The sequence below is a fragment of the Periplaneta americana genome, chromosome 4, assembly GCF_040183065.1.
Source record: "Periplaneta americana isolate PAMFEO1 chromosome 4, P.americana_PAMFEO1_priV1, whole genome shotgun sequence".
NCBI classification, from domain to species: Eukaryota; Metazoa; Arthropoda; class Insecta; order Blattodea; family Blattidae; genus Periplaneta; species Periplaneta americana.
The window spans coordinates 202,017,721-202,040,338 of record NC_091120.1 but is presented as its reverse complement, the minus strand read 5'-3'; the positions used below and the strand labels follow the sequence as shown (position 1 = coordinate 202,040,338).

General features: G+C 36.2%; 2 protein-coding genes across 6 annotated transcripts in view; both read right to left on the bottom strand.

Annotated features, from left to right (window-relative positions):
• Nucleotides 1-1,758: 1,758 nt before the first annotated feature.
• On the bottom strand, nt 1,759-12,766 carry LOC138698627 (zinc finger protein 26-like). 2 transcript variants are annotated; one of them, XM_069824715.1, is made up of 5 exons: nt 12,196-12,766; nt 10,598-10,692; nt 9,088-9,225; nt 7,271-7,341; nt 1,759-5,732 (listed from the first exon to the last, which is right to left on the bottom strand). In XM_069824715.1, exons 2-5 carry the CDS (start codon nt 10,688-10,690, stop codon nt 4,121-4,123), a joined length of 1,914 nt encoding a protein of 637 aa, XP_069680816.1. In that variant the 5' UTR covers nt 10,691-10,692; nt 12,196-12,766; the 3' UTR covers nt 1,759-4,120. The 2 variants fall into 2 exon arrangements, with proteins under 2 accessions (XP_069680816.1, XP_069680815.1); XM_069824714.1 differs by lacking the exon at nt 12,196-12,766 and adding an exon at nt 11,247-12,145.
• Nucleotides 12,767-14,429: 1,663 nt separating this feature from the next.
• The window catches only part of LOC138698626 (zinc finger protein 431-like), a 31,372-nt gene continuing 23,183 nt past the window's right edge, over nt 14,430-22,618 (bottom strand). For all 4 annotated transcript variants that reach the window (XM_069824711.1, XM_069824713.1, XM_069824709.1 and 1 more), the window contains 3 exons: nt 21,570-21,707; nt 19,753-19,823; nt 14,430-18,214 (listed from right to left, as the gene is read on the bottom strand). In XM_069824711.1, the coding sequence (XP_069680812.1) occupies nt 16,603-18,214; nt 19,753-19,823; nt 21,570-21,707 (1,821 nt within the window). In that variant the 3' untranslated portion in view covers nt 14,430-16,602. The remainder of the gene's footprint in view (nt 18,215-19,752; nt 19,824-21,569; nt 21,708-22,618) is intronic.

Sequence of the window (22,618 nt, the reverse complement as noted above, 5' to 3'; positions counted from 1 at the left end):
AATTGTAGTACATTCCTCAGCTTACTAATGTATATAAATCTAGTTCACCGATGTATAGTAATGGTTAACATATCTGTCTCTGAAGCAAGCAGGCAGGGGTTCAAATCCTGGTTGAGGCAAGTTACCTGGTTGTTGAGGTTGTTTTAGGGGTTTTCCCTCAATTTTTTTGATTTTATTGGGTTATTTTACGACGCTTTATCAACATCTAGGTTATTTAGCGTCTGAATGAAATTAAGGTGATAATGCCGGTGAAATGAGTCCGGAGTCCAGCACCGAAAGTTACTCAGCATTTGCTCGTTTTCCCTGAACCCATTAGGACCAAATGCTATATCTCGGCGCTAAAGTTATTTCGCTGGCTTTATCAACTGAATATTGACGCCAGATAAGCATCGCAGTCCCTAAAGAATCGTAAAATAAACCTATATTTATACAGGTTACACCTACCAGTAAATTTCAGTTCTAATTAAGAATACTACTAATTATTGTTCACATCCACAATGACATTCAGCCGTGAAGCAAACCACCACCCATTTCATCATCATCAATATTGTCATCGTCGCTTGCTTAGAAACAGGTTTGTTGTTATATTTAAAGTCAGCAGAAATATGATTTTTGGCGACAGATATTTTAGTATCAATCTATGCGGCGCTAAAGATTATAACAAATGAATTATTTATCTACAGTCGAATAAAACCCGACACCTCTATAATGTCGGTATGATCTTAATGCTACTGCGGTACTATTTGAATGATAAAAGACTTCTTTTATCGAACAAACAAGGAAGTTAATAAAATTAAACCTTTATTATTTTGATGCAGTATAAGATATCAGATGATGAAGATTTATGAATCATATGACGAGACAAAGAGAAAGGCAGAAAATAGAAACGACTGGAGAATGCTGGGTTTGCAGTGAGCTTTACACTCTAAATCTAAGATTAATAATAAAGTGAATTTAAGAATTATTTCGATGTTACACATTTTTGACATCCTAGAACCGTAAGAATAAGACTAAATAAAGTAGCATTACTTACTCACGAGCATGGATTGTATGACTTCACGAAGTTAATTAATTATTGATGACGAGTCGCTGCTATCAATTTGTTATATTACCGTAAAGCGGGGTGACTTTGAACGCCGAGGTGACTTTGAACAGTAATTTAGCGCCCTTCTAAATTAAATGCTGTACCCTATTTCGAAAAAACTGAACTAATTTATTGACAACTTAAACAGTTTTTCGCAATTGGGTACAGCATTTAAATTAGAAAGTAGCTAAATTACTGTTCAAAGTCAAACCCACTTTACGGTAATCTTCATAATTACAATATGCTTCGATTAAGGAGCATACTTCTGAATTTAATTTTTGGGAAGAAATCATAATAAATATTGATTTAGGGCTAGGACCAGGCTTCGGAAGTTACACATAGAGATTAATTTTTACACGATGCAATAGTGATATTTAGTGACCCAGAAATATGGTTTTGGAAGCTGTTTACAATCAGTGTCATAGAGCAACATTGAAGCTATATACTGTTCTAAATGTGAAGCATGGATGGTTGGAATGCTTTGAGTCATCAGACAAACTCCGAATAAAAACTTCGTAACTTTTTGAAATAAGTTTCTTGTAACATTAAATTCCTTTATATATTTTTAGAATAAACAAAGTCATATTCTGAACTAAATTTTATTACATCGAATATGAAAATACATTGTTCTTATGCAATCATTCTCAGAACCTGAAATTTGTGTCAAATGCGAATTTACGTTAACCCGTGGCGACAGAAAATGGAGATTCAGTATAATTTCATAGCTTTTCATTAGGTCCATTACTTTTTCAATATGCTTGTTTGGATCTCTAGCTTGCTAGACACGACACTCCTATGTCACCACTGTATTTCAGGGAGGAGGGAGAGCTAGGAAGGAAGGGGAGAGGGGAAAAATGATTTATCAATTGAACACACCTTGTACAATTTATGTGATCTTTATGTACATATCTAATTATAAATACAATTCAAATGAAGTTCCTATGTCAGCAGTACAATGTGTGTGGCATGCTTCTATGTGTAACTGTGAAAGTGTGTGGGGAGTGTGAGAGAGCGAATTTTTTTTATGAATTTGACAAGACTTAGAATGATTATTATAAACAATACTCTTCTGAGTGATTATATGCAGGAACACTTCTCTGTTTTCGGCTCAACTTTCCATTTGTTATCGTAAGACGGAAGCTACTAATTAATTTTAGCTAAAATTATGTTTTCTTAAGGATGGAGAAAGATCATTCTAATATTGTATGTTACAGTGATGTGATTCAGCCAATTTGCCCAAATCACTTGTTAAATTTGTCATAGTTCGTAGAATGGATTGTTAAATATTTTAGAATTTAAATAATTCAAATTATAGAAAATAAATGGACTCTCAAATATATAAAACACTATTGAAGCAGATTAACTTCGTTTTCCTCTTTTAATACTCCACCACATCACAAATTTCTCTTGCATAACAGCGCAAAATATTATGTGAATGAAAAGTAAAGTTAATTAGATGTAAAACAAAAAGTGTCGCAATGACAGCTGAATTTCAATTTAAAGGGCTGCAATTCCACGCAGGCGCTGGTCTCTTTAGACAGTCATAGGGCCAAAATAAGCACAAATTTAGAAGACAAACATTATTACATCCTTTAGAGTTAAAAACAAAATTTCCATTTTTAATTTTTTTTTTTAATTATTTTCACTGAACCATGTCGTTAACATTATATGGCCATGAAAAGGACAAGGAACTTCAAATAAATTAACAATTTTTGAATACTTCACCTTTTCCAACACTTCGGGTGTCAAAAGAAATATACGTCCAGGTTCATGAACCGAAAGCACTCCCAAAATCACATTACTCACATACCTTCCCACACTATCGGTCATTACGGCTATGGACACCCATATTTTATTATCACCAACAATTGACCATATGAAATCCATAGTTCTTTCGCAATAAGTAAGCATTTAATGGGTATGCACTGTTATTACAATGGCAATTTTCCACATGTATTCTTTAAAACGAAGAGTTTGAAATGCTCCTTGTGAGGTCTAGAGAAAGGAAAATTTGCTAAAATCAGCATCAACACAATTCGTAATAATAGTTGAGGAATCCGCATTTGAATCACAAAACAATTCTACAGTGACATCAAAAACGTTTTGCTTACATTCTTATTGCACATTGTTTTTGACTATACCATGCAGTTTTTGCTTAATGGTAATATGTTACACTGCAGAGGTTCAATAAGGACATAATTAAAAATGGAAGAAAAAGTTTTTGATATCCCTTCAGATGTTGAATATGCTTTATGTGTTCGATGTGTTTGTAAATCATGACAGTCTCTCACTCTTGCAATTGTCTTACACACTTCACAATTATTCGTTCTTCCTTAGCAGAAAAATGAACTTCTGAGAGCTCCGCTACAAGCGCATCCAATGTTTCACTCCTGATTGGCGGCATTTTGATACACGTTCATAGTACTGAGGCTAAAACACAACTGAATTCTACTCCTGATATACGCTAAGGAACAGAAAGACAATCGATACAAACTTAAAATATTACGTCATAACATTGTCCTCGGTACCGTAGTTAGTATAGCGCTAGCCTTCTATGTTGGAGGTTGCGGGTTCGATCCCAAGATCGATGGCATTTAAGTGTGTTTTAAATGCGACAGGCTGATGTCAGTAGATTTATTGACATATAAAAGAACTGCGGGACAAATTTCCGGCACACTGGCGCGCTGATATAACCGCTGCAGTTGCGAACGTCGTTAAATAAACCATAATTTACTATTTTTTTACTATGTCATAACAACTCAAGCAGAAGTCAGTAAACAAACAACTTATGTCGATGTTGAATGGAAACATGACAGTACTACGTTGACGTAGCAGAGGATAACAAGCTATAGCTAGTGTACCTCGTAACCTAGCAAATGTTTTCATGTCCAAACCCCCCAGGCCTGATTATCAAAGACAATTCAGAAATCTTATGAGGAACAAACCGAAGTGTCCAGTTCACAGGCTCCCAATACGCACCAATAAAATCGTGTATCATACATCACTTTACTGCTAAAGATTGTAGGATATAAGAAGTCACGAGGTTTGTGGCTGTTGTTTGCATTTATGTTGTTTGAGAAGTTTTTTGCCTTTAAATTGACACCCACAGTCCTCACATCTGAACGGTCTCTCGCCGGTGTGTGAGCGTATATGATACTCCAAAGATTCTTTCGTAGTGAACTCACGATGACAATCGTTGCACTTGAAAGGTTTCTCTCCGGTGTGTGTTGTCAAGTGCTTCTTTAGTGTGGCTGAAGTTGCCAAACCTTTGCCACAAATGCTACATTTAAAAGCTTTGTTCGCAGAATGCGACTGCTTGTGTACATTCAGACTCTCTGGTGACTCTAAATCCTCAAAACAAATATCACACATGGTTTGTGGCCTTTGTGGACATTTATGTCTTTTCTCACTTTGTTTGTTTTTAAAGTTACGCCCACAGTCCTCACATCTGAACGGTCTCTCGCCCGTGTGTGAGCGTATATGATAGTCCAAAGAATCTTTTGAACTAAACACACGAGCACAAAGGTTGCACTTGTAAGGCTTGACTCCAGTGTGTCTCTTTAAGTGTTGATTTAGAGAGCTAGCATTTGCCAAACCTTTGCCACAAATGCTACATTTAATATCTTTCCTTAGAGAATGCGACTGCATGTGTTCTTTCAGACTGTCTGGTGTCTCTAAATTCTCGAAACAAATATCACGTAGAGTGTCTTGTTTGCATTTGTGTCGTCTCAGAAGATTTTTGCCTTTAAAGTTACGCCCACATTCCTCACATTTGAAAGGTCTCTCGCCAGTGTGTGAGCGTATATGATATTCCAAAGTTGATTTTTTAGAGAACTCACGATGACAAACGTTGCACATGTGAGGTTTCACTCCAGTGTGTGTTTTCAAGTGTCTCTTTAGAGCGTCTCCACTTGCCAAACCTTTGCCACAAATGCTACATTTAAAAAGTATGTGTACTGTGAGACTGCCTTGTGTGGGTAAATTCTCTAAAGAAATATCACATGTAAATTGTGGCCGTTTGCATTTATGTACTCTGAGACATCGTTTGTTTTTAAAGCTACGCCCACATTCCTCACATCTGAACGGTCTCTCGCCCGTGTGTGAGCGTATATGATAATCCAAAGAATCTTTAGAACCAAACGCACGAGCACAAAGGTTGCACTTGTAAGGTTTGACTCCCGTGTGTCTTTTTAAGTGTTTGTTTAGTGAGTTAGCGCTTGCCAAACCTTTGCCACAAATGCTACATTGAAAACCTTCCCTGGTAGAATGCCACTCCAAGTGTATTTCCAGACTGTCTGGTGTGGGTAATTTCTTGAAACAGATGTCACATTTGAAAGATGGTTTGTGTGCGGAGCGCATGTGATATCTAAGAGCTTGGGGTAGAGAGAAGTATTTCCCACAAATCTCACATCTCAGAGGATTGTCACCTGTATGTAAACGCAGATGATATTTGAGAGAGGATTTTAATTTATATCCTACCGAACACAATTGGCATTTGAAGGGTTTGTCTTCTGTATGTGACAGCTTGTGATCTGTCTGACTAGCTGTCAGCTGCTGCAGCCCCAGATCGTCGCTTTGTGACATTCCTTCACTCAGAGATTCATTGTCCAGGACATCTCCAGTGCTCGCATCACATGGTCCAGTGAACCTGCAGTTTCAAAATCTGAGGTCACATAGTTTTACAAAGTATTTTCGTCACCTATGCTGGCGATAGAACCAACAATCACTCTCATATAATTACAGAGAGACTAATTAAAGAATCTCTATGTGGTGGTAAGCAAAAAAAAATTTTCCAAGAGAGATAAACAGTTATAAGAATGACAGCGTCTGAAATAAGGTGGAATTTGTTAAGGCAAGACCTCTGAATACCTCAGGGTGAGAGAGTGCAGTTTAATATCCTCATTACATTTAATTCAGATAGAAATATTTTTTTTTATTTTAGTATTTTATTTTACGACGCCTTATCAACATCTCAGGTCATTTAGCGTCTGAATGACATGAAGCACCGAAAGTTACCCAGCATTTGCTCACATTGGGTTGAGGGAAAACCCCGGAATAAAACCTCAACTAGGTAACTTGCCCCAACCGGGAATAGAACCCGGGCCACGAGGTTTCGCGGCCAGACGTGCTAGCCGTTACTCCAGAGGCGTGGACCCGTAGAAATATCAAAGCAATGAATTTAACATATATAGTTTGTAAGATTACTTTATTGGTGGTAAAAGAACTTGGACAAAAATAAACAGAAATCATGTCCGAAGGATTAAAACCCCTGCTCAGGGAGCCACACAACAATGATGAACGTAACTATATGAAACAAAGAAGGTATAAAACTTAAGGTTGAATTAACTAGAAATATATAATTTTCATTTTTCTAATTTAACTTATACAAATATATAAACAAACATTAATCAAATGCATATTCGTAAAAAAAATATTGAATTGCTAAGAGTATTTTGTTATTATCCGACAGTAAAATTTAGTAAAAATAGCAATATGAAATTAAAACCCCAATAAAAGGAAATAAATTCTATGCTAAGCGAGATGGCACTGCGATAATGCACGGGTCTTGGATTGAGGAGGTCCCTGGCTTCGATCCGTGGTGCAGAACAATATTGTCGGGGTTTACTGAATATATAAATCATTTTCAATTAAATAGAAGCAAATGCCGGAATGGATCCCAATTACCTTGCAATAATATACAGTACAACTGCAACAAGTATTTCTACCCTTAAGGTATACACTGTGGTGACATCACCTATGACCTAAGAGTTAAAATGATTATAATAAATAAGCACAGATAAAACAAATGAATGACGTGAAGGTGAGGATGAATGGAGAGAAGTGAATGGAAAACATGGCACGGCAGAATAATGCAGAGGAAGATATGTAATCGATGAGGTAATGAAATTGCATGATTCGATATTTACTTTTATGCCACAATCACTATGTTGTATGAAGAATATTCAGTCATCTGTCTGACGAATTTAGATAAATTAATTGAGCATATAAAGTTCTCCAATGGCAAGTGTGGGTGAATAACAAGTGGTGAAATAGTGGAGAAAACATTCAGCAACAAAATATATTTTCTTCCCTCATTTCAACAATGAACACAAATTAATGTACGTCTCACTTAATTATTTATATGTTATTAAACGAATCAGAGAGAATAAGACCAGCTGCACTCACCTGTCAGGCAAGATTGCATTATCCTCTGTTGCTAAGTCCAGGTTCTTCTCGTCCATATCCCATGAATATTCCTGGAAAAGAAGAGTACATATATACAAGAAAGATGTTACATTACAGCTCTTCAGGGTTAAAATCTGAGTTCCTGTCCTGTAGATTCTTCATGAGTTTATGGAGGACAATGTAGTATCTGATGAGCTGTGTTTCCGATCTGCTATTTCTCCAGTACTCTTATTTCTCGTGAAATTGATATATCCATAGACAGGCTCTTAAAATTTTTTACTGCCATATAACGCACTCCTTTCTTAACAGCATGATAAACTTGCCGAGAGAGTATGAAAGTAATTTTTTACGCGTTGCATTGAACTGTTCAATTAGTTACGAAGTCTTCACCATTACATATGAGGATGACTGTGAATGAAAAAAATATACCGACAAGCCATATGCATGATGAGTAGGTTTTTTGGAAATAGTCCTACACGATTCCCTAGATTTGGCACCTACTATTATTCTAATTACTCCTTTGAGTAGTAGGAGTATGGTGTTACTATCTGTGTAATTTTCCGAAAACGTATTACCTACTGAGAGGAAGTAAGCATAGTACAGGGACATCATTTTATGTTTACTTCAATTTGTATTGTACCTGAGTTTTTGAATGTACTTCACTCTCACCCTTTCTACTAATGAAGTTCAACCGTCCTCCACACAGATCCAAGACCGCATATACAGTTATAGTAGCCTTACTGTCATAGTAAACAGTAAGTTCCAAAAATATGTTCGCGTTTTCCAGTAACGAAAGAGTTTTCAATATTGCATCATTTTCGCATAGATACTGTCATCCATTTGCCTACTTCGCATCCCGGTTTCCCCCACCTGCTTCTATTCGCCTCTCTGTAAAGGCTAGTGGCTGGGTTGTCTTAGCTCTTTTCTGCGAACATTAATTTCTGTTAGGAATTGGAAGTCTACGTAATATTATATCCATACAACTGTCTAATATAACTTACATAAAAGGGCTTCGATTAAGTAATTAACTATGAAGTGATTTTCCCCCATTCTGTGATCCTGCGACATAACGACATGGGACAGACAGTACAATGCATGTCTGAGTAATTTTATCTTTTTGGATCGAGCAGAAGTGAAGATTGATTTTACAGTACGTAAGGTACTCTGAGAGTAGGTACAGAATTATTTCAACATGAGTTCCTAATACGAAGGACGAATCTTGCAATTGGAATTACACACATTCGAACTGAAGCCTGTATCGAAATGAACGGCCACAATTTTGAAAATGTGTTGAAATATACTTATTATGATTATTTTTCAATTTAACTTCATTCTCTATAGTGTACGCTAATGTGTTGTAGACTGTATAATATCAACTGCATAATGAATACGTCCGCAAGGACAGCTGATTTCGTGAGTAAAAATACTTATTGTTAATACTCTACTTTATTTTGATTAAACAAAAACGTAATGAAAATTATCAAACTCAAATGCGTGATATTTCCTAGTTTACGTAAATGGATGAACTACTTATCATCCTTCTTACATACTACGCCAGTATCATTGAACTCCAGTCGTGGAAGAGGGTATCAACCGTTGATCCAAAGGTATAGCCAGGTTAATATTAGAAACGTTAGTAAAAATTAAATTATGTCCCCATATATTGTTTTTAAGGTATTGATATTTACTATGTCTTGTATAGTTCCCATAGCAAAACATGCTGAATTTAGTTTGAGGGTAATTTCTTTAATATGATTTTTCCAATTTAACACATTATCGATTTGTAAGCCAAGGAATTTCGTTGTTGTTGCACTTACCTCAGGCTCATTCTTCACAACAGGAAATGTAATTGGCATTGGCATTTCCTCAAAGCACAAGCTTGAAGCTAGACCACAGCCGGGATCCACCAACTCCACTTTTCTCTCATCTGTGTCGTGATCTAACATGTTGTCCACCTGCAGAACATGCGCATATCACAAATTCTGGATCTGTTCTCGTTAGTTACAGGTTGATGAATTCAATGATTCTGAATCTGAATGCTAACACTTCCAGCATCGGTGATAAACATCGAACAAACACAACAGTAATGGTTACAGCACTTAAACCAACATTGGAAGGATAAATTTCAGAACACGAATTCCTTCCTTTCCCTCATCCTCCGAAATTCCAACCTTGTAAACACAAAATAAATTAATGGCACTGAAAAGTTCCTTTTCATAAGCATGAAGTTGCGCATTCGACATACGAGACAAATTTGATCTTTTTAGTATATCAAAATGCAATTCTCAGTGAGGACCACGTGTACTGAAATTTTCCCACGATAATAAACAGAGAATGGAAAATAGACCTCAGAAATTCTATATACTTTCCGTACAGACCAGAATACTGCAAGACATTCCATTTGCTTGCTTGACTTTTCTCGTGCCTAACATGGTCGAGTATACCGCGCTCGTAATGAACATGTTTACGTATAGTTTGGTTTATTTTATAGTCACTCTCAAGGCTACCTTAATATCTGCCTCCCACTTAGTCAACAGAACTGAAACGAAACGTTTTCTGCTGCTCACATGCAGTTAAATTGAATCGAACCAAAGAGAAGTCTGTTGTCGTTTAAATTTAATCGCATAACAGCAGTAGGACAATCATGTGAAGATATTTTAGTTTAAAATTGATCGCATAACAGCTGTAGGACAATTATGTGAAGAGACTTTAGTGTAGAATTGATCGCATAACATCTATAGGACAATTATGTGAAGAGATTTTAGTGTAGAATTGATCGATTTTAGTGTAGAATTGATCGCATAACAGCTGTAGGACTATTATATGAAGAGATTTTAGTTTAAAACTAATCGCATAACAGCTGTAAGAAAATAATGTGAAGAGATTTTAGTTTAGAATTGATCGCATAACATCTGTAGGACAATTATGTGAAGAGATTTTAGTTTAGAATTGATCGCATAAGATCTGTAGGACAATTATGTGAAGAGATTTTAGTTTAAAATTGATCGCATAACAGCAGTAGGAAAATTATGTGAAGAGATTTTAGTTTGAAATTGATCGCATTACAGTTTAGGACAATTTTATTTTTATTTTATTGGCTTATTTTACGACGCTGTATCAACATCTAGGTTAATTATCGTCTGAATGAAATGAAGGCTATAATGTGGTAAATTGATTCCGGGGTCCAGCACCAAAAGTTACCAGCATTTGCTCATCAGGAGCCGACAAAAACTCAGCATTAGTTAATAAGAACTTTAAATAGATAGCTGTGGAGTCTGGCTAGTTTTGAATTAAAAACTTGTATCAAAATTAATGACTTTCATTCACCTCTGGTAAAAGCTTCTCCTCTGTCTCCGTATCGTCACCTATTCCTACAGCCACTGAGTTGACCTCGGATTCCATCTTGATCACATCCATCATAACTGAAAGGATAGAGAGAGATTGACAACCAACTGCAGAATGAGAAATGCTGAGAATTGTATCTTATATTTTATAACAAATATTTATACACTGCTACTATTTGAAAACCAGGAGATAGCCAATTATCTGATATAAACCATGAACAACATTTCTGCCTCCAGTTATGACGTCTACGTCAATCTCAGACCAACATGCTTCGGTCAAATTTTTGTTTTTATACATTTATTCCAATCGCACCTAAAGAAGAATTTCGTCTATGATGTTATGTTGTGAATGTCTTTTAACAGAGCATTATGTCTTCTATCAGCAATGACGTGCATTCAGTTATCCGGATGGAAATCACAAGAGAGATTTGGTGGGAATTAAATTTTTAGTTCTTTACGGTATTCTTCTTTTACTTGTTTTTATTTCAGTTTTGATATTTATACAAGCATAGATATGTATTTATTATTGTAGAAACAGTGATATTTAGAATTTTACTAAGTTATTAATGCCTTGATTCCTAATAAATCAATTTTATTAAAGCAATATGTCGATAAATACAGTAGTATGTTACTTACGGTTTCTAAGGAACCTGGAGGTTCATTGCCGCCCTCACATAAGCTCCCCATCGGTACCTATCATGAGCAAGATTAATCCGGTCTCTACAATTATAACCCTCCTCCCTCAAATACATTTTAATATTACCACCCCATCTACATCTAGGACTTCCCAAAGGTCTCTTTCTCTCCGGCCTCCCAACTAACACTCTATATACATTTCTGTATTCGACCGTACGTGCTAAATGATCTGCCATATCAAACGTCTGGATTTAATATTCATAATTATTTCAGGTGAAGAATACAATGCGTGCAGTTCTGCATTGCATAACTTTCTCCATTCTCCTCGAACTTCGGCCCTTTTAGCCCTAAATATTTTCCTAAGCACCTTATTCTCAATAGCCCTAAATATTTTCCTAAGCACCTTATTCTCAATAGCCCTAAATATTTTCCTAAGCACCTTAATCTCAAACACCCTTGATCTCTGTTCCTCTTTCAAGTGAATGTCCAAATTTCACAACCATACAGAACAACCGGTAATATATAACTGTTTTATCAATTGTAACTTTCAGGATTTCTGACAACAGGCTAGATGACAAAAGCTTCTGAACCGAAGAGTAACAGGCATTTCTCATATTTATTCTGCATTTAATTTCCTCCCGAATGCCATTTATATTTCTTACAGTTCCTCCAAGATATTTGAAGTTTTCCACCTCTTATATTTCCATTTCGTACAATATTCTGGACATGAGACATAATCACAGTCTTTGTCTTTTTGGGATTTACTTCAAAATCTCTCTTTACTTGCTGCAAGTAAAATTCCCGTATTTTTCCTAATTGTTTGTGGACTTTGTCCTAACATATTCACGTCATCCGCATAGACAAGAAGTATATTCACTCACGTACGTAGGTACCCTGACAGATCGTGTGAAGACTTTAAATAATGTGATGGATCCCAGTACTTACGCTTGGCTCTGTAACAAACAAACCTCAAAGATAAACTTTTATATTTAGGCTTTTGGGTCAGGAATATCGTAAAATGTATCCCTCACTGTGCGACGTCGACTTTAGTCTTGCAACTATAAGTACTGTAAAGCATAACACCACAAGTTATGGTAATACGCCAACGTCTTTAATTCGCGAATGACTTCGTCGAAGTTGTTCCATTCTTTTTCAGATGGATTTTATCATCAAGACAGCCGTGGTCACCAGGGTTGCCAGATACAGATATTGGAAACGCCGTACGAAAATTGTAGTACATTCCTCAGCTTACTAATGTATATAAATCTAGTTCACCGATGTATAGTAATGGTTAACATATCTGTCTCTGAAGCAAGCAGGCAGGGGTTCAAATCCTGGTTGAGGCAAGTTACCTGGTTGTTGAGGTTGTTTTAGGGGTTTTCCCTCAATTTTTTTGATTTTATTGGGTTATTTTACGACGTTTTATCAACATCTAGGTTATTTAGCGTCTGAATGAAATTAAGGTGATAATGCCGGTGAAATGAGTCCGGAGTCCAGCACCGAAAGTTACTCAGCATTTGCTCGTTTTCCCTGAACCCATTAGGACCAAATGCTATACTCTCGGCGCTAAAGTTATTTCGCTGGCTTTATCAACTGAATATTGACGCCAGATAAGCATCGCAGTCCCTAAAGAATCGTAAAATAAACCTATATTTATACAGGTTACACCTACCACTAAATTTCAGTTCTAATTAAGAATACTACTAATTATTGTTCACATCCACAATGACATTCAGCCGTGAAGCAAACCACCACCCATTTCATCATCATCAATATTGTCATCGTCGCTTGCTTAGAAACAGGTTTGTTGTTATATTTAAAGTCAGCAGAAATATGATTTTTGGCGACAGATATTTTAGTATCAATCTATGCGGCGCTAAAGATTATATCAAATGAATTATTTATCTACAGTCGAATAAAACCCGACACCTCTATAATGTCGGTATGATCTTAATGCTACTGCGGTACTATTTGAATGATAAAAGACTTCTTTTATCAAACGAACAAGGAAGTTAATAAAATTAAACCTTTATTATTTTGATGCAGCATAAGATATCAGATGATTGAAGATTTATGAATCATATGACGAGACAAAGAGAAAGGCAGAATATAGAAACGACTGGAGAATGCTGGGTTTGCAGTGAGCTTTACACTCTAAATCTAAGATTAATAATAAAGTGAATTTAAGAATTATTTCGATGTTACACATTTTTGACATCCTAGAACCGTAAGAATAAGACTAAATAAAGTAGCATTACTTACTCACGAGCATGGATTGTATGACTTCACGAAGTTAATTAATTATTGATGACGAGTCGCTGCTATCAATTTGTTATATTACCGTAAAGCGGGGTGACTTTGAACGCCGAGGTGACTTTGAACAGTAATTTAGCGCCCTTCTAAATTAAATGCTGTACCCTATTTCGAAAAAACTGAACTAATTTATTGACAACTTAAACAGTTTTTCGCAATTGGGTACAGCATTTAAATTAGAAAGGAGCTAAATTACTGTTCAAAGTCAAACCCACTTTACGGTAATCTTCATATTTTCAATATGCTTCGATTAAGGAGCATACTTCTGAATTTAATTTTTGGGAAGAAATCATAATAAATATTAATTTGGGGCTAGGACCAGGCTTCGGAAGTTACACATAGAGATTAATTTTTACACGACGCAACAGTGATATTTAGTGACCCAGAAATATGGTTTTGGAAGCTGTTTACAATCAGTGCCATAGAGCAACATTGAAGCTATATACTATTCTATATGTGAAGCGTGGACGGTTGGAATGCTTTGAGCTATCAGACAAGCTCCGAATAAAAACTTCGTAACTTTTTGAAATAAGTTTCTTGTAACATTAACTGCCTTAATATATTTTTAGAATAAACAAAGTCATATTCTGAACTAAATTTTATTACATCGAATATGAAAATACATTGTTCTTATGCAATCATTCTCAGAAGCTGAAATTTGTGTCAAATGCGAATTTACGTTAACCCGAGGCGACAGAAAATGGAGATTCAGTATAATTTCATAGCTTTTCATTAGGTCCATTACTTTTTCAATATGCTTGTTTGGATCTCTAGCTTGCTAGACACGACACTCCTATGTCACCACTTTATTTCAGGGAGGAGGGAGAGCTAGGAAGGAAGGGGAGAGGGGAAAAATGATTTATCAATTGAACACACCTTGTACAATTTATGTGATGTTTATGTACATATCTAATTATAAATACAATTCAAATGAAGTTCCTATGTCAGCAGTACAATGTGTGTGGCATGCTTCTATGTGTAACTGTGAAAGTGTGTGGGGAGTGTGAGAGAGCGAATTTTTTTTATGAATTTGACAAGACTTTGAATGATTATTATAAACAATACTCTTCTGAGTGATTATATGCAGGAACACTTCTCTGTTTTCGGCTCAAATTTCCATTTGTTATCGTAAGACGGAAGCTACTAATTAATTTTAGCTAAAATTATGTTTTCTTAAGGATGGAGAAAGATCATTCTAATATTGTATGTTACAGTGATGTGATTCAGCCAATTTGCCCAAATCACTTGTTAAATTTGTCATAGTTCGTAGAATGGATTGTTAAATATTTTAGAATATAAATAATTCAAATTATAGAAAATAAATGGACTCTCAAATATATAAAACACTATTGAAGCAGATTAACTTCGTTTTCCTCTTTTAATACTCCACCACATCACAAATTTCTCTTGCATAACAGCGCAAAATATTATGTGAATGAAAAGTAAAGTTACTTAGATGTAAAACAAAAAGTGTCGCAATGACAGCTGAATTTCAATTTAAAGGGCTGCAATTCCACGCAGGCGCTGGTCTCTTTAGACAGTCATAGGGCCAAAATAAGCACAAATTTAGAAGACAAACATTATTACATCCTTTAGAGTTAAAAACAAAATTTCCATTTTTAATTTTTTTTTTTAGTTATTTTCACTGATCCATGTCGTTAACATTATATGGCCATGAAAGGGACAAGGAACTTCAAATAAATTAACAATTTTTGAATACTTCACCTTTTCCAACACTTCGGGTGTCAAAAGAAATATACGTCCATGTTCATGAACCGAAAGCACTCCCAAAATCACATTACTCACATACCTTCCCACACTATCGGTTATTACGTCTATCGACACACATATTTTATTATCACCAACAATTGACCATATGAAATCCATAGTTCTTTCGCAATAAGTAAGCATTTAATGGGTATGCACTGTTATTACAATTGGCAATTTTCCACATGTATTCTTTACAACGAAGAGTTTGAAATGCTCCTTGTGAGGTCTAGAGAAAGGAAAATTTGCTAAAATCAGCATCAACACAATTGATAATAATAGTTGAGGAATCCGCATTTGAATCACAAAACAATTCTACAGTGACATCAAAAACGTTTTGCTTACATTCTTATTGCACATTGTTTTTGATTATACCATGCAGGTTTTGCTTAATGGTAATATGTTACACTGCAGAGGTTCAATAAGGACATAATTAAAAATGGAAGGAAAAAGTTTTTGATATCCCTTCAGATGTTGAATGTGCTTTATGTGTTCGATGTGTTTGTAAATCATGACAGTCTCTCACTCTTGCAATTGTCTTACACACTTCACAATTATTCGTTCTTCCTTAGCAGAAAAATGAACGTCTGAGAGCTCCGCTACAAGCACATCCAATGTTTTACTCCTGATTGGCGGCATTTTGATACACCTTCATAGTACTGAGGCTAAAAGACAACTGAATTCTACTCCTGATATACGGTAAGGAACAGAAAGACAATCGATACAAACTTATAATATTACGTCATAACATCGTCCTCGGTACCGTAGTTGGTATAGAGCTAGCCTTCTATGTTGGAGGTTGCGGGTTCGATCCCAAGGTCGATGGCATTTAAGTGTGTTTTAAATGCGACAGGCTGATGTCAGTAGATTTATTGACATATAAAAGAACTGCGGGACAAATTTCCGGCACACTGGGGACGCAGATATAACCGCTGCACTTGCGAACGTCGTTAAATAAACCATAATTTACTATTTTTTTACTATGTCATAAAAACTCAAGCAGAAGTCAGTAAACAAACAACTTATGTCGATGTTGAATGGAAACATGACAGTACTGCGTTGACGTAGCAGAGGATAACAAGCTATAGCTAGTGTACCTCGTAACCTAGCAAATGTTTTCATGTCCAAACCCCCCAGGCCTGATTATCAAAGACAATTCAGAAATCTTATGAGGAACAAACCGAAGTGTCGAGTTCACAGGCTCCCAATACGCACCAATAAAATCGTGTATCATACATCACTTTACTGCTAAAGATTGTAGGATATAAGAAGTCACGAGGTTTGTGGCTGTTGTTTGCATTTATGTTGTCTGAGAAGTTTTTTGCCTTTAAATTTACACCCACAGTCCTCACATCTGAACGGTCTCTCGCCGGTGTGTGAACGTATATGATACTGCAATGATACTTTTGTAGTCAACTCACGATGACAATCGTTGCACTTGAAAGGTTTCTCTCCGGTGTGTGTTGTCAAGTGCTTCTTTAGTGTGGCTGAAGTTGCCAAACCTTTCCCACAAATGCTACATTTAAAAGCTTTGTTGGCAGAATGCGACTGCTTGTGTACTTTCAGACTCTCTGGTGTCTCTAAATCCTCAAAACAAATATCACACGTGGTTTGTGGCCTTTGTGGACAATTATGTCGTTTGACAAGTTGTTTGTTTTTAAAGTTACGCCCACAGTCCTCACATCTGAACGGTCTCTCGCCCGTGTGTGAGCGTATATGATACTCCAAAGAACCTTTTGAACTAAACACACGAGCACAAAGGTTGCACTTGTAAGGCTTGACTCCAGTGTGTCTCTTTAAGTGATGATTTAGAGAGTTAGCAGTTGCCAAACCTTTGCCACAAATGCTACATTGAATATCTTTCCTTAGAGAATGCGACTGCATGTGTTCTTTCAGACTGTCTGGTGTCTCTAAATTCTCGAAACAAATATCACGTAGAGTGTCTTGTTTGCATTTGTGTCGTCTCAGAAGATTTTTGTCTTTAAAGTTACGCCCACATTCCTCACATTTGAAAGGTCTCTCGCCAGTGTGTGAGCGTATATGATATTCCAAAGTTGATTTTTTAGAGAACTCACGATGACAAACGTTGCACATGTGAGGTTTCACTCCAGTGTGTGTTTTCAAGTGTCTCTTTAGAGCGTCTCCACTTGCCAAACCTTTGCCACAAATGCTACATTTAAAAAGTATGTGTACTGTGAGACTGCCTTGTGTGGGTAAATTCTCTAAAGAAATATCACATGTAAATTGTGGCCGTTTGCATTTATGTACTCTGAGACATCGTTTGTTTTTAAAGCTACGCCCACATTCCTCACATCTGAACGGTCTCTCGCCAGTGTGTGAGCGTATATGATAATCCATAGAAGCTTTTGTAGTGAACGCGCGAGGACAAAGGTTGCACTTGTAAGGTTTCACTCCAGTGTGTCTTTTTAAGTGTTGGTATAGAGAGTTAGCACTTGCTAAACTTTTGCCACAAATGCTACATTGAAAACCTTCCCTGGTAGAATGCCACTCCAAGTGTATTTTCAGACTGTCTGGTGTGGGTAATTTCTTGAAACAGATGTCACATTTGAAAGATGGTTTGTGTGTGGAGCGCATGTGATATCTAAGAGCTTGGGGTAGAGAGAAGTATTTCCCACAAATCTCACATCTCAGAGGATTGTCACCTGTATGTAAACGCAGATGATATTTGAGAGAGGATTTTAATTTATATCCTACCGAACAAAATTGGCATTTGAAGGGTTTGTCTTCTGTATGTGACAGCTTGTGATCTGTCTGACTAGCTGTCAGCTGCTGCAGCCCCAGATCGTCGCTTTGTGCCATTCCTTCACTCAGAGATTCATTGTCCAGGACATCTGCAGTGCTCGCATCACATGGTCCAGTGAACCTGCAGTTTCAAAATCTGAGGTCACATAGTTTTACAAAGTATTTTCGTCACCTATGCTGGCGATAGAACCAACAATCACTCTCATATAATTACAGAGAGACTAATTAAAGAATCTCTATGTGGTGGTAAGCAAAAAAAAGTTTTCCAAGAGAGATAAACAGTTATAAGAATGACAGCGTCTGAAATAAGGTGGAATTTGTTAAGGCAAGACCTCTGAATACCTCAGGGTGAGAGAGTGCAGTTTAATATCCTCATTACATTTAATTCAGAGAAGAAATATTTTTTTTATTTTAGTAGTTTATTTTACGACGCTTTATCAACATCTCAGGTCATTTAGAATCTGAATGACATGAAGCACCGAAAGTTACCCAGCATTTGCTCACATTGGGTTGAGGGAAAACCCCGGAATAAAACCTCAACCAGGTAACTTGCCCCAACCGGGAATAGAACCCGGGCCACGAGGTTTCGCGGCCAGACGTGCTAGCCATTACTCCAGAGGCATGGACCCGTAGAAATATCAAAGCAATGAATTTAACATATATAATTTGTAAGATTACTATATTGCTGGTAAAAGAACTTGGACAAAAATAAACAGAAATCATGTCCGAAGGATTAAAACCCCTGCTCAGGGAGCCACACAACAATGATGAACGTAACTATATGAAACAAAGAGGGTATAAAACTTAAGGTTGAATTAACTAGAAATATATAATTTCCATTTTTCTAATTTAACTTATACAAATATATAAACAAACATTAATCAAATACATATTCGTAAAAAAATATTGAATTGCTAAGAGTATTTTGTTATTATCCGACAGTAAAATTTTGTAAAAATAGCAATATGAAATTAAAAGCCCCAATAAAAGGAAATAAATTCTATGCTAAGCGAGATGGCACTGCGATAATGCACGGGTCTCGGATTGAGGAGGTCCCTGGCTTCGATCCGTGGTGCAGAACAATATTGTCGGGGTTTACTGAATATATAAATCATTTTCAATTAAATAGAAGCAAATGCCGGAATGGATCCCAATTACCTTGCAATAATATACAGTACAACTGCAACAAGTATTTCTACCATTAAGCTATACACTGTGGTGACATCACCTACGACCTAAGAGTTAAAATGATTATAATAAATAAGCACAGATAAAACAAATGAATGACGTGAAGGTGAGGATGAATGGAGAGAAGTGAATGGAAAACATGGCACGGCAGAATAATGCAGAGGAAGATATGTAATCGATGAGGTAATGAAATTGCATTATTCAATATTTACTTTTATGCCACAATCACTGTGTTGTATGAAGAATATTCAGTCATCTGTCTGACGAATTTAGATAAATTAATTGAGCATATAAAGTTCTCTAATGGCAAGTGTGGGTGAATAACAAGTGGTGAAATAGTGGAGAAAACATTCAGCAACAAAATATATTTTCTTCCCTCATTTCAACATTGAACACAAATTAATGTACGTCTCACTTAATTATTAATATGTTATTAAAAGAATCAGAGAGAATAAGACCAGCTGCACTCACTTGTCAGGCAAGATTGCATTATCCTCTGTTGCTACGTCCAGGTTCTTCTCGTCCATATCCCATGAATATTCCTGGAAAAGAAGAGTACATTTATACAAGAAAGACGTTACATTACAGCTCTTCAGGGTTAAAATCTGAGTTCCAGCCCTGTAGAGGCTTCATGAGTTTATGGAGGACAATGTAGTATCTGATGAGCTGTGTTTCCGATCTGCTATTTCTCCAGTACTCTTATTTCTCGTGAAATTGTTATAGCCATAGAGAGGCTATTAAAAGTTTTTACTGCAATATAACGCACTCCTTTTTTAACAGCATGATAAACTTGCCGAAAGAGTATGAAAGTAATTTTTTACGCGTTGCTATGAACTGTTCAATTAGTTACGAAGTCTTCACCATTACATATGAGGATGACTGAGAGTGAAAAAAATATACTGACAAGCCATATGCATGATGTGTAGGATTTTTGGAAATAGTCCTACACGATTCCCTAGATTTGGCACCTACTATTATTCTAATTACTCCTTTTTGTAGTAGGAGTATGGTGTTACTATCTGTGTAATTTTCCTAAAACTTATTACCTACTGAGAGCAAGTAAGCATAGTACAGGGACATCATTTTATTTTTACTTCAATTTTTATTGTACCTGAGTTTTTGAATGTACTTCATTCTCACCCTTTCTACTAATGAAGTTCAACCGTACTCCACACAGATCCAAGACCGCATATACAGTCATAGTAGCCTTACTGTCATAGTAAACAGTACGTTCGAAAAATAAGTTCGCGTTTTCCAGTGACGAAAGAGTTTTCAATATTGCATCATTTTCGCATAGATACTGTCATCCATTTGCCTACTTCGCATCCCGGTTTCCCCCACCTGCTTCTATTCCCTTCTCTGTAAAGGCTAGTGGCTGGGCTGTCTTAGCTCTTTTCTGCGAACATTAATTTCTGTTAGGAATTGGACATCTACGTAATATTATACCCATACAACTGTTTAATATAACTTAAATAAAAGGGCCTGGTTAAGTAATTAATTATCACGTGATTTTCCCCCTTTCTGTGATCCTGCAACATAACCACTTGGGACGGAGAGTAGATTGCATGTCTGAGTAATTTTATCTTTTCGGATCGTGCAGAAGTGAAGATTGATTTTACAGTACGTAAGGTACTCTGAGAGTAGGTACAGAATTATTTCAACATGAGTTACTAGTATGAAGGACGAAACTTGCAATTGGAATTACACGCATTCGAAATGAAGCCTGTATCGAAATGAACGGCCACCATTTTGAAAATGTGTTTAAATCTACTTATTATGATTATTTTTCAATTTAACTTCATTCTCTATAGTGTAAGCTAATGTGTTGTAGACTGTATAATATAAACTGCAAATGAATACGTTCGCATGGAGAGCTGATTTCGTGAGTAAAAATACTTATTGTTAATACTCTACTGTATTTTGATTAAACAAAAACCTAATGAAAATTATCAAACTCAAAAGCGTGATATTTCCTAGTTTACGTAAATGGATGAACTACTTTTCTTCCTTCCTATATATATTACGCCAGTATCATTGAACTCCAGTCGTGGAAGGGGGTATCAATCGTTGATCCAAAGGCATAGCCAGGTTAATATTAGAAATGTCAGTAAAAATAAAATGATGTCCCCGTATATTGTTTTTAAGGTATTGACATTTACTATCTCTAGTATAGATGCCATAGCAAAACTTGCTGAATTTAGTTTGCGGGTAATTTCATTAATATCATTTTTCCAATTTAACACATTATCGATTTGTAAGCCAAGGAATTTGGTTCTTGTTGCACTTACCTCAGGCTCATTCTTCACAACAGGAAATGTAATTGGCATTGGCATTTCCTCAAAGCACAAGCTTGAAGCTAGACCACAGTCGGGATCCACCAACTCCACTTTTATCTCATCAGTGTCGTGATCTAACATGTTGTCCACCTGCAGAACATGCGCATATTACAAATTCTGGATCTGTTCTCGTTAGTTACAGGTTGATGATTTCAGTGATTCTGAATCTGAATACTAACACTTACAGCATCGGTGATAAACATCGAACAAACACAACAGTAATAGTAGAGCACTTAAACCAACATTGGAAGGATAAATTTCAGAACACGAATTCCTTGCTTTCCCTCTTCCTCCGAAATTCCAACCTTGTGAACGCAAAATAAATTAATGGCACTGTAAAGTTCCTTTCATAAGCATGAAGGTGCGCATTCGAAAAACGAGACAAATTTGATCTTTTTAGTATTTCAAAATGTAATTCTCAGTGAGGAATCCGTGGCCTGAAATTTTCCCACAATAATAAACAGAGAACGGAAAATAGACCTAAGAAATTCTATATACTTTTTGTACAGACCAGAATACTGCAAGACATTCCATTCGCTTCCATGACTTGTCTCGTGCCTAACACGGTCGAGTATACCGCGCTCGTAATGAACATGTTTACATCTAGTTTGGTTTATTTTATAGTCACGCTCAAGGCTACCTTAATATCGGCCTCCCACTTAGTCAACAGAACTGAAACGAAACGTCTTCTGCTGCTCACATGCAGTGAAATTGAATCGAACCAAACAGAAGTCTGTTGTAGTTTAAAATAAATCGCATAACAGCTGTAGGACAATTACATGAAGAGATTTTAGTTTAAAATTGATCGCATAACAGCTGTAGGACAATTATGTGAAGAGATTTTAGTATAAAATTGATCGCATAACAGCTGTAGGACAATTATGTAAAGAGATTTTAGTTTAAAATTGATCGCATAACAGCTGTAGGAAAATTATGTAAAGAGATTTTAGTTTAAAATTGATCGCATAACATCTGTAGGACAATTATGTGAAGAGATTTTA